Consider the following 13,335-nt stretch of genomic DNA (forward strand, 5'->3'; position numbering starts at 1 on the left):
ATTTTAAAACCGTAAGCTTTTTAATGTTTATTTTTAAAAGTCTCTTCTGCTCACCAAGCCTGCATTTATTTGATCGAAAGTACAGCAAAAACAGTAAAGAATGCTAAACTGTTTTTAATTTTAATATATTTTAAAATGTAATTTATTCCTGTGATCAAAACACATTTTTTTAGCATTATTTCTTCAGTGTCACATGATCTATCAGAAATCATTCTAATATACCGATTTACTGTATTATTATTATTTTTATTATATATATATATAATTTTTTTTTAAAAATTTTTCAGTATTTATTTATTTTTTATACCGTTCAAAAGCTAGGAGTCAGTATATAGAAATTAATACTTATATTTAGCAAGGATGGTTTAAATTGATCGAAAGTGATGATAAAGGCATTTATATTGTTACAAAAGTTTTCTATTTCAGATAAGTACTGTTTTTCTGAACTTTGTATTCATCAAAGAAACATGAAAAAAATTCAGAATATTAAAATGATTTCTGAAGGATCATGTGACTGGAGTAATGATGCTAAAATTCAGCTTTGAAATCTCAAGGATAAATTACATTTTAAAGTAGATTCAAATAAATAATAGTTAATAAGTGTAAAAATATTTCAAAGCAGCAGAAGAGACTTCTTTAAAAAACATTAAAAATCTTACTATTCAAAAACTTTTGACTGGTAGTGTATACATGTATAAAAATACAATTTATACCAATAAGTTGTGCTTAAAACAATAAAAGTTAAGTTAAAGTGATAAAAAATAGAATAAAAAAAGATGTTTAAGGTAGATCCACGTTTTGGAGGGCCTGGTCTTGACCTCATTTCATATGTATGCTTGTTTAGAAAGCAGCGTTAACTTAATTTCCAGGAGATTATATTTGTAATATAATGATTATCCCCTTAACCGCTTTTCGTTTAAGGGTGATTAGCGGCAGAACTCAGAGGGCGTGAGACAGCAGTCAGTAACATATAAACGCTGACTTGCTTTCTCTTAAAGTGATGAGGGACCACTCAGCCCCACCCGAATCCCTACTCTATGATGTCATCGCCCTCTCTTATGCAAACCAGCTGTTTGCTTAAATGGCCTTTAGATACCAGCCAAATTTTTGCACGTGTGTTGAGGAATGAGTGAGCCATAGAGAAAGAACATTATGTGTGCATTTCATATCAAACAAAAAAGTCTTGAGTAAACAGCCCAGCGGCCAAATAAATGAAAAATGTGATCGTATAGATCCAAGGCACACAAAGACGAGGTCTCACTGGGGTAAAGTAGAAATGAATAGTGTGAGCACATATCATTGTAGTTTTCAAAACTTTATTCCTATCACAAACATACATCAGTTTAACACAATGCTAGTACACCGATCCAAAATATGACGGAACACCGGAATGTTAAAACAAAATGTCATAGTTCAAATAAAGGACATGATATTCATATGTGTATATGTTTAAAACATTAATTTTCTATTGGTTTATTTCAAAAGATACAGTCGTTCTAGCACCAAGTTATGACCCCAAGTTCACTGTAAAAAAAAAAAAAAAAAAAAAAAAACTTGTTTCAACTTAAAGTGTTCGTGCTTTCCTTTAAAATTTTTGGTTTACTCAACTCAAATATCTCTGTTTTCATGTAGTACAACTTAACATTTCATATTGACTAAACTTAAAATTTTAAGGCAGCATATGTAACCCCTCATACCCGGGTCCTACCGCACCCGCTCCGAGCTGGTCTCGAACCCAGGTCTCCGGCACGGGAGGCGGACGCACTAACAAGGAGGCTAAAGGCTGCAACCTCTAGCGTCTGTCGCTAGTGCGTCTTTTGAGATCGGGGAGTGAGGTTTACCTGCACAGCACCTACTAGCTGGCCTCCGTTACACACAAACACTTACTTTTTTAAGTTGAAACAACTTTTATTTGACAGTGTTTGTGAAGAAGTGGAAAGTATTTAAACAAGAGTTGGGTTCAAAAGTGCAGAAATGTTCTTTTTGTCTGTACTATTGGAGTTGATCGACTAAAGCTAAAATTGATGGTCCAGGGCTTCATGGCTGCACCCAATTACATCATTTCTTTGCCTAATGATTTCTGTACAGTGTAGTAGCAAATGTAGATACAAAATAAACACACCCACCCAAAAAACTTCTAATAATCAAGGCAGGTCATTCAAATGATTAAGTCAGTCATTCAATCCATAAACACTACATCTAAATGTCTAAAATAAAAATATTACAAAAAGAGCATAATACTGGTTTACAAAGTACGGTAAAGCTGTAACTCAATCCAGAAATGTCTGATAACACTTAGCTGTCACCCTGAGCACTAACGGGCTTTGCAGCATACCTAATTGGTTGGATTTTACGTTAAGGGTTGTTTGCAGCAATGAAATGGAGTTGACGCGTTGACGCTTGAACATATTTTTCATGCTCAGCAACTCCAGGAATCATTACTTTGTCATGCAGTGATATTAACAAAATTATACAAGACTATTAACTAGTCAAATCATACTGTACACAAAGACAAACATTTGGAACATTTCAAACAGTCTAGAAACACACAAACAACCCGTCGCAAACAAAAACGCAACTCGCGTCCATTGGATACTAATTGTTTCTTTGTGATGTGATTTTACTCGCAGCTGGAAGCCGTGGAGCGCTGGGACAGGAGCAAGGATCCTCCCGGCGCTCCGTTCCAGCCCTGGCTGCTCTTATGGAAGCCAACAATGACTCATGGGAAAGGTCCCCCACCCCACAGCAGTACTGTATTATACTGAAAGGGTGAACCTCTTGGACTAAAATTGTTTTTGGATCATATTGTTATAAATCATCACTGTCATAACTGGCATGCTTTCATAACAAACAATCTTTCATAAAGCACTAAAACGTGTACGTTTATTTTGATCGATAGGGAGGAGGATTACTTGACCAATTCTTGTTGCCCATTTTTTTATTTGTATCCCATATCTTTAACTTTGCCTCATGTTGTTCCGTATGAACTTAAATGTAGAATTTTGGATCGTATTTACATGTAAATGTGAGAATTTGAGTCTTTGTCTCCCTTGTGCCACCTTATGGCCAAGGTCAATATGCAGTAGATCGAGCTGGGTTTAAGAAGCAGGGACTGAGCGTTTCGCCCAGACCCTTGGTGGCAGATCGGCTCGTTCACAGCTCGGTGTCTGCCGTTTTGGTGGTAGAGTGGCCGTTGTTGGCGGCAGGAGGTGTCTGGGCCTTCACTGCCTCTTGTGACTCTCCATTAAGACTGGGCTTCTCCTGGGGTTCGGGTTGGTTTAGAGGAGCTACGGACACCAGAGTGTTCCCCTGGTTCTCCTCATCAGCCATGTAAGACTCCTCGGCCTGTGGGAACACAAAATACAAAGATTTTACTTTTTGTTTTTCTTTTATTATTATAATATTTTTACTACTACTTAGGGCTGGGCGATATGGCCTAAAAATAAAATCCCCGATTAAAAAAAAAAAAAAATCCGATTTACGATTTAAATCGATTTTTCCCACCTTTCCCACTTTTAGCATGTAAAGAATTTTTTTTTAAATTAAAAAATCGTGATACCTCGATTTAATAAAATTTTTTATCGTCTTAAAACGTAAATTCGAATTAATTGAAAAAATCAAAAGAATCACCCAGCCCTACTACTACTACTACTACTATTTTTTTTTGCAAGGCATGTAACCCTATGAGCATTCCCAGAGAAAAATAGTATTGCTCAAATTTATAACGTGAGCAATGAATGTATAACTCAGGAGACTTAAAGTTTTTTTTTTAGAGATGTTTCTTCTTAAATTCTTTGGGATAAATAATGATAGACACAAGAGACTCATAAGAGTATAAAACTATAAAATCAATGGATCTAGAATAGCCCAGATCATTTGGACTTGAAAGAAGATATGTAAACATGGACCACAAAACCAGTCATAAGGGTCACTTTTTTTTTAAAGATTTATACATTATCTGAAACGTTTCAATTGATGGTTTGATTCTTTAGGATAGGACAATATTTGGCTGAGATGCAACTATTTGAAAATCTAGAATCTGGGGGTGCAAAAAAATCTAAATATTGAGAAAGTTGCAGTTATTGTTTTTGAATGAAGTTAAGGCAAGGCAAGGCATATTACTAATAAAACAGTTTTGATATATTTACGTTAGGAAATTTCCAAAATATCTTCCTGGAACATGATCTTTACCCTAATGGTTTTTGGCATAAAAGAAAAATCGACCGGTTTGTGGTCCAGGGTCACATACATTTTTCTCCTTCTATATTGTCTTCCTTTTGTCCTATATGTCTGTAAATTAAAATGTGAAAGTAAATTACTACTTCGTACATATCACAATGCATTAAACTATGAAAGTTGAAGGAATGGTTCACCCTAAAATTCTGTCATTGATTACGCACCCTCATGTTGTTCCAAGCCCGTACGACTTTGTTTATCTTCAGAACACAAATTAAGATATTTTTGATGAAATTGTTGAACAAAGTCATTATTTTAGTTTTTTTGCGCACAAAAAGTATTCTCTTAGCTTCTTAAATTACGACTGATTTCACATCAGTATTGACTATTTTAACAATATCCTTACTAACTTTCTGGGCCTTGAACGTGTAAGTTGCGTTGCTGTCTATGCATGGTCAGAAAGCTCTTGGATTTCATCAAAAATATCTTAATTTTTGTTCTGAAGATGAACGAAGGTCTTACAGGTTTGGAACGACATGAGGGTGAGTAATTAATGACAGAATTTTTATTTTGGGGTGAACTGTCTCTTTAAAATTAAAATTTTTAGGCAGTATTTATTATTTTTTTAATCAACACTCATGAGCAAGACCTTTGAACTGAAGTAAGGATGTCCTTTGAGTAGAATATGAAAACTTTCATAAAATCATTTTTGTTTGATGAAATAGTTTTCCTGATGCATCTTCAAAGCTACAGCATTTATTGAACAGCATATGGCTTATGAAATCCTGTCCTATGAATGTAAATATTTTTTTCATTGTACGACTCTTTGTGAAGTCTGCCGAAAGTGCACGTTATGTCACTTTCATCATTTCACATCATTTAACAGAGAAGAAAAACAGCTTAGAACTATTGGCAAGAAGATGAAACAGTCAGTGTTTCACAAGCATGTGTTGTGGTTCTGAACATTCGATGGGGCGTGTGCTGGAGGAACTGCGCTGCACTGATATGCTGCCAATTGTTTCCCTCTTAATTACGAGCTTGGCAACATTTCCCTACCAAATACGCTGAACTTTGCAATTAAAATGCGTGCATAACACGTTCAAATTGAGAATTTGATTGGGAACACTTGGTGGTGGAGATACAGTTGGTGAAGTCATACATTTGGGGGTTTTGACAGCAGGAAGTGAATGAATGTGTAAGTTTGCTTTAAAGATTTGTTTAGTGTTGAGTTAGAACATGCAGTTGCATCCTCAAAAAAATATGTCACAGTTAATGAACAGGGATGTTTTTCTGGAGTTCAATAAGACACTCACCAGTTTCATGCCTTTGCCATTGTTTCGGCGATGGCACTTGAAGTAGTATATGCCGACTATTAAGGCAGCAAGCAGTAAGCCGGTCACCAGCACAGATACGAAAACAGCAGGAGAAGACCCAGATGCTGCATCCTTTTTATCATCATCTTTCTGCTGTAAAGAAATGTTTAAACAATCAAGGATTAAATATTGGAGAGTTTCAACAGTCATATTCTGTAGGTATCTGATCAAGTGATGTTGATTTAATTTAATCTAGCAGGAATTTTCATTATATGTCTGTTTTGACACGAAACTTATCTGTTGTAAAAAGCTTCATATAGCAAACAAAAAGAGGAAGTGAACAGGAAGGAGTCTTTGTAGTTTAGCACCTCTCCCTGCCTTTCACAAAGCATGTGTGGGCTACATTTCATCCAATGGTGTCATGCCAAAATAACCAACGCCTATCATGATGAAGAAAAAAAGACTGGCCTATCGCAGCTATGATCTCTTCCACAGTACTTTCACCGGTCTCAGATCTGTTCTTGCCAACAATGGATGCTCATCACCCCCCCCCCCCCCAATTCTTCTGTCTAACCTCTTTCCTGGGTTCATAACCGCATGGCAGCAGTGAGAGGAAGCCTCTCTTCTCTCCCACTCATTCATCTTTTGTGTGGAGGGATTATTTATAGCGAATGACAAAACAGGATCTCCCTAATCTGAGCTCACAGGCATCAACAGCTCAAACTGCCCTGCTAAACTCTATCCTCTCAGACACAAAGCTTCCTTCCTTTCTAATGTACACGGACGCAGATGACAGCAACTGAAAGTTGAGATACTTGTGAAGATACTGTATAGTAGAGTTTATATTGTTTTAAGCTCTTCTGAGGAACTTTTGGGGTAGGTAAGGAATGGGATTATTAGTATATGGCCTCGTTACATATGAACATGCAAATGAAAATATAAATGGAGTTACTCTGATTTGTTAAATATTTACTAAATGTTTGGTATATCCACCTTATATAGGATATACCAAAGAGCGAGTGCGACCATTTGTAAATTTAATGTGTCTCATCTAGAGCTGGGCGGTATGACCAAAAATTTATATCACGGTATTTTTCAAAATTATACGGTATCACGGTATATGACGGTATTTTTTTTTTTTTCATGCATGACTAGGTGTTAACCACATTTCCTAATAAATTAGAGAATAATTACTGCAGTATATTGGCTTACATTGACTGGACTAGTATTAACCCAGGTTTGATTGGTCTCACAAAATGCTGCTGTTCACAAAGAAGTGACAGTGGCACTCATAATTGTAATGAGGTGAAGAAATCAGAATTCGTGATTTGCAGTCAAAATACACAACACTTTATTGTGCATTCTTCACAAGTTCACATTTACAAGTCTACGCGTTTCTTTTCCAGCAGGAGGCGCTGTCAGAATGGTAGTATACAAAGTAGCGCAACAAATGATTTTGAAACGTGCAGCGCTCATATTTATTCAATGGATAGCCTTTTGAAGTTTCATCGCAATTCTTGTCTTTCAGTCCCCACATTTTAGACCACCTGAAATCATAATTATGACTTTCATAACCCCCTAATAACACTGCAGTCATCAATGAAAATTAAGAGCTTTATTTAAGACTTTCAAAAACAAACCTTACACAAAATCCGTTTCTTTTTTATTTTTTTCCCCACCATGTTCGGGGCACAAGAAAAATATTAAGGGACTAAATTAATATCAGCATATGAAGTATAATCGTCTCTCATTGTCTGAAAGAATGCACATCAGATGCTGAAAGTCAGTTTTTACTTTCACTTTAACATATTGATCAGTTTCCACGTTGCTTGTGTGATATCCATTGGCTTTAAAACATAAATATTAATAAAAATACAGTATATAGAAAAGACATATCTTTAAAATATTGCGACGTAACACCAACGTAAAGCCATTGTTTTTCTCTCACTGAAAGCTACATCTGTCTGCGCACAATGCGCCGATCTCTGCTCTCATCACTGCAGACACACCCCCTCTTGAAATTTCGGCATTACAAGTTTTGCAAATCGCTAACCCTGGGTCTTTCTCAGATATACTGAAATACATCCACACCTCAGATGTGTTGCTTCAGACAAGCACGTGCAAGCTGCGGTTTCTGTTTGCGTCAACATACGTGTTCCCAGCGCTTTGTACGCACACACTCACCGGTATTGGGGTATATGAAAAATGAATATCATAAAAAAAAACAAACACCGGTATTCGGTATGAAAAGGTATACCGCCCAGCCCTAGTCTCATCTGCTTCCAGCTGTTTTTAGCTGTACAAAAGTTGTTTTTAGTTGCTTGATATTGCAAACTGGTGTCTTACCATATTATTTTAATTTATACTACAGGGCCGTTGAATGCTTGAATCTGATTGGCTGACGAACGTTCTAGAGGTGTGCATTATTTTCAGGGAAACGCACGGCGAACGTAGTTCCAGGCAGCTTTTGACCGCAGTACATGTCTATATCACTTCGCCACACAATTTCAGTTATTTCAGCCCAAAACAGCAAAATAACCAAAAGCTACAGTGACACTGGCAAAACTAATACATACGGTAAACAACAGGATAAAAACGACAGATTATGTCCATGTTTTTTCCACAATATTACGTTTTATTATGTACGGAAAGCACATACTCTATTTCTCTCGCTCTCTCTCACTCACAGACGCACACACATACAGTTAGCATTCGTGCTAATGTTGTTAGCGCATCTCTGTCGATAAACAACTTAAAAATGACATGACAGTTCTCACGCGAGGTAACAACGGCGTGGTCTTGAAGAAAATGAACTTAAAGTTTAACTGTCAGTAGAGACGATGCTGCCATTCACCTTTGAGAGACACACAGACTTGAGAGAGGTAATTTCCGATCTTAAACTCTCTCCCTCCTCTCTTGCCGTCCGTCTGCTTGTCTGTCGGTCTGTCTAAACTTCATTATTAACTGCATTAGTTTGTTATCAACGGCTCAAGCTGCGTTACTAGGTCTAAAATGACGTTTTGGAACTAGCAACGAAGCTGTTGGATGAGCTGCGTAAGGCCCCGATCACACCGAACGCGTCTTTTAGTTCTAAAAACGCGAGGCGCACAGCACTGCCTTTTTTGGTGACTTTTAAAAAAAGAGCAGTGTGCTTCCGTTTTTGTGTTGCTAAGCAACAACCAAAACAGCTGTCCTGTCAGTCAAATCAAAGGATTATAGCGCCAGCGCTATATTTTTGCTGTTAATTAAAATGTCATATTAGCAGAAACCCTAAAAAATACAGCTCCGGGTTACCCATGACAGACACCAAAAGTTTCTCCTCCATTTCTTGCAGTCTCCGGACTTTTTAAGCAACTGTAATCTTTCGTCACCACAACAGAAGGCCCGCCTCTCCATTCATTCGATTGGACAATGGAAAAAACGCAAATGACGTCAGGCGTTTTTCCGCTCAGAGTTGCTTTTTTTTCAACTTCAGGCGCTCAGAGCGCTTCTGCAAAAACGCAAGGCGCAGCAGGCGGCGAAAACGCGGGGCGCATAAGCAGCGCGCAGAACGATCACTGCCAACAGAAAACCATTCAAAAAAGGCGCCTCAGTGTGAAAAACGCGTTCGGTGTGATCGGGGCCTAAGAAATTAATCCTACTCACAATAGCGTTTTAGGGATAAAAACCGGATGAATGTCTTGAAATATATCATCTGATCGATGTCTTGAGGTGTGGTAACTGTAGTATAAGCGGAATAATTGACGACAGGCCGTAGAATTCTGCGAAAATAATGCACACCCGAGGTGGAACGGCCACTCCGCTTCGCGTCGTGACCGCATCACCACCTCGGGTGTGCATTATTTTCTAAGAATTCTACGGCCCGTCGTCAGTTATTCCTTACGTATTATCTTTATTAATAACACAGTGGTTTGTAGTGCAAACAGTATTACAGATTACTGCATTTCCTTATCTGTCTCATTATTCCCTACGGCAGCTTATGAACCGGCACTCTAACACAAAATCCCTGAAAACAGCTTATTTCCGCAATGAAAAATAAGGTGGATTCAATAGTATTTATAGTACTCTATAAAAATTTCACACACTTTCCTTTCAAAAATACCATGCAGGGCTTAACACTAAGGATTTTTTCTACTGGCCCAAATTTTTACTTGTTCTGCCAAAATTTTCACTGGCCCCACAAAAACAAACAAAAGTAAGAAAACAGTTGTTGTTTTCATTGATTCTGATAAATGTAACCTTTACAAATAAGGTTATGACACCAAAAACTACTTAACTTTAATAACTTAACTCATTTAAATTTTAAACATTGTTAGGCAAGTAAACACACTAGTGTTCACTGTATAAATATGGATTTAACCTTTGATAAAGTTGTTCAGTAAAGAGCAATTACAAAAAAACAAAACAAAAATGTAATGTTGAATAGTCATTTTGGTAATTCAAATGAAAAGACACTTTAAATGTGAAATTAAAACCGCCAGTAGGCAGTCATTGTGATTCAATTGATTCATTCAAATAGATAATTAATTTAGGAGCAAAGCATTTGACTTAATATGAGATGATTTAACTGATTCATTAAACAAATTCATTCAAATAGCTGATTCATTCAGTAGAAAACAGTGTCATGTGTTGCTCAAAAATGCAAAACACCTTCTTTAACTTTAAAGCTATTTTCGTTGGCGAAATACAAAAAAAAGGTCTATGGCATCTAAAACGTAAGTCTCTTAATATTATTAACTTTCTGTTTATTGAACTATAAAATCAATATCACTTTGTGATCTTTCTGATATTTGGATAAAATCTGTATTCTTATGATTTTGGCTAATTTTGTAATTTATATATAAATTTAAAAGACATACAGGGCATTTTCCCCCGATTTTGAATTTTAGGGGTATTCTTAATGCATTTCAATAAACTAAATCATGCAGTGAAAGCATCCACTCTAAATGTGTACGCGCAGAAGTTTAACCTTCTACTTCATCACATAGTGTGTGCAGACAGTGACTGCATATGTTTTTGTTTGCTTTTCCTAAATTGAGGAACATACTCCATAATGTCAGATCGTTAAAACAACAGTTAGCCTACAGTATTACCGTAGATGATATATCACATACTCGTATGGCCCGATCAGGCAAGTGACAGTTCTGTCAACAGTTTTGTCAACTGTTCACGCTGGCGCCAGGGCATCGGGCAGACCTTATTGTCAAGCTCTGCCATGGTACTGCTATGATAAATGTCCACAAATACCGTTGTACCATGGTACAAAGAGTGCTAAAAAGACTATGGTACTACTAAACCAAGTATTATGAAACTACCATCTGTTTTGGAGAAGTACAATGGTTGTGCCATGATAATCTTGGAAGCAGATTGGAATAGTAGGATAAAGGAATATCAGTGCCATGGTATTACTGTTTACATCACCTGATGAAACTTGTGAAACCTAAATGTTGGGTTTAGGAAAATGTCAGGTAAATTAGCATAGGCCAAATGAACTAAAAAGCTGTTGACCAAAGAAAATCAGTGATCAATGCAATCAATACATTAAAACCTTAATCAGTTAAAATAATCAGTTACCAAAATAACACAAATTACTTACATCTGCAATCTGGGAAACTTGATTTGAGCCTGTATTTTCTTTTATCACATTTTCATTATCCATGGGGAATGGGGGTTCTGTTTGTTCTAGTAGAGATGGAGGCAGGCTGGCGACAACAACGTTAACTAATCAAGGTGATAAAATCAAAGAACCAAGGATTAGTAGTGTCACCAACTAAAAACACTAATAAACTTAGGGACAGTCTTGAAGGCTCATACCATTCTCAGCAGTGTCAAGTGGTTGAGTTGAATCTGGTGTTCCTTTAACATTTTGCTTAGGAGTTGCTGTTGGACCTGTTGTTGAATCTGCAGCTGCCGAGTCTGTTGGTGAATCTGCTGGCTGGTCTGGTGCTAACAAGGAAGCTGTTGTACCTGCTGTTGCAGGATCTGCTGCGAGAGGATCTGCTGCGGGAGGATCTGATGCGGGAGGATCTGATGCCGGATCAACTGGGTCCTCTCCTTGACAGCCTACATGGAAATACAGAAAATGTTCAAGATATCAAAAAGACAAGCTTTAGGTTGCATTCCAACCTTACCTTGGTGAATTATGTATCTTCATGTTACATAAATAACAAAGAACATAATAAAATTGGTGCAGAATTGCCAGAAATGTGCTACCCATAGCAGCAATTACATTTTATCTCCTTCATTTTGCTTCAAAAATACCTTTGAGTTCAATAAGTGACGAGTTCCGACAAAGATCACTCATCTATTTGCAAACTAGTAATTTTTGCAATAGAAAATGTGTTTTCTATTGAAACAGGAAGTCGGCGTGGGACATATCAATGGTCCAGTAGCTGGTTTTAGAAAGCAGCACATCACTATATTTAATTGACCTATCGATAAGCCCCACCCCCTTAGTTACTGTTACTCCCTTGGACAAACAAACTTTTCTCACTCTCTTACAATGACAGCTGTCAGTTTGTGAACCTTTTCCGAAGATGTTTTTGCACAATTTTGGACACAGGTGGGCCACCATTCAAGTGGGAATTAAATATTCCATGGAGGGATATATAAAATATTTTTACATAAATAAGCGGGAGAAGTCTCATATTATGGTTGGTCATCACGATTGCGGATGACAACATGCAGGATCAACGCTGCTCATGTTTTGCAGGGTATGATTAAATTAATGTACATTTAACCATTTTAATATGGAGAGACACTAAAATGTAGACCTTCGTCAGACAAGCTTAAAGCTTTGGATCTTTCAATGATTCTCTATGGCGCTGAAACCTAAAGATGTTCGAGTTCCACTCCCCGTGCAACTGATGCTCGACTGCCATTGGCTCATCTGTGTTCGAGGGAAGGGGCTTACTGATAGGTCAGTTCTTACTCATGAGCTCTTGATTTGATTAGTTTTCATTAGAATTCTAATTCAATTCCCACTTACATTTCAGTTGCTCATTTTGCTGAATATGAAATTATGAAATTCTCACTCTGATTCAAACTGGTAACTCATCTTTTAAACCACTCATTAAAAGAAGAGATTTGTTTCTGAAATCATTGCTGCACTAGTTGGTTAGTATGTTTCTTATTGACTTAAAAAGCTCTGCTCATAGGCATCATTTCATTTGTTTGTAATAGGACAATACTGGTTGCACTGTTTTTCATACACTAAAAATAATTTGTTTATTAAAGTAATTTGTATGTGAATCAGACTACACTGGTTGCACAGTATGTTTTTGATTTAATGAGAATTTGCTCATAAAAGTAATTTGTTCATAAATTGGACTCCACTGGTTGCATTGTGGGTTTATTTTCTGTGTAGAACGTGATGTTACTGTGATGTTATTATTAAACATTAAATTAAAATTTTACATTTTCAAATCAGATAAAATCTGATTAAATTTGCCATGGTGCTATAAAATCTGGACACATAGCACTACTGCAGGCAACTTTCTAACTTAATAAAAATGCAAAATTATAACAAAAATATTCACTTTTTTCCTATGGGTGAGACTTCCGATTCATTATCTGCTATAGGAAAATAGCAAGAAGAATAACAACGTGCAGTAAACCGTAAAACTGTTGGCACTACAAACTAATGTGCTCATAATTACGATAATGCATTGAAATAATACGGTAAGACATGGCATTTTGCAATATCAAGCAGCAAAACAAACTGTTCTGCACAGCTAAAAATAGTGACTGGAATCCTGACCCATAAAATTTATAAATGGCCAAGCCCATTCTTATGAAAAGAAAAAGGTGGATAAAAAAATAAAATAAATAAAAGCTGCGTTTCAGA

The 13,335-nt window shown here is 36.7% G+C and overlaps 1 protein-coding gene across 2 annotated transcripts; it reads right to left on the reverse strand.

Annotated features, from left to right (window-relative positions):
- Positions 1-1,299: 1,299 nt before the first annotated feature.
- Positions 1,300-11,587, reverse strand: cd34 (CD34 molecule). Of its 2 annotated transcripts, none has more exons than XM_073823752.1 (4): positions 11,304-11,587; positions 11,086-11,210; positions 5,490-5,639; positions 1,300-3,345 (listed from the first exon to the last, which is right to left on the reverse strand). In XM_073823752.1, the coding sequence occupies exons 2-4, from the start codon at positions 11,146-11,148 to the stop codon at positions 3,154-3,156; spliced, it is 405 nt and encodes a 134-aa protein (XP_073679853.1). In that variant the 5' UTR covers positions 11,149-11,210; positions 11,304-11,587; the 3' UTR covers positions 1,300-3,153. The 2 variants fall into 2 exon arrangements, with proteins under 2 accessions (XP_073679853.1, XP_073679852.1); XM_073823751.1 differs by having other exon boundaries at positions 5,490-5,642; positions 11,304-11,586.
- Between the last annotated feature and the right edge of the window lie 1,748 nt (positions 11,588-13,335).

Source organism: Garra rufa, chromosome 18, assembly GCF_049309525.1.
Source record: "Garra rufa chromosome 18, GarRuf1.0, whole genome shotgun sequence".
NCBI classification, from domain to species: Eukaryota; Metazoa; Chordata; class Actinopteri; order Cypriniformes; family Cyprinidae; genus Garra; species Garra rufa.

Bases quoted from the DNA above. Each gene is read 5' to 3' on its own strand.
- cd34 (XM_073823751.1), bottom strand. From the start codon at position 11,148: ATGGATAATGAAAATGTGATAAAAGAAAATACAGGCTCAAATCAAGTT. The intron at 5,643-11,085 runs GTAAGTAATTTG...ATTTCTTTACAG, and splicing joins AAGTTTCCCAGATTGCAGAT to CAGAAAGATGATGATAAAAA. The intron at 3,346-5,489 runs GTGAGTGTCTTA...GTGTTCCCACAG, and splicing joins ATGGCAAAGGCATGAAACTG to GCCGAGGAGTCTTACATGGC.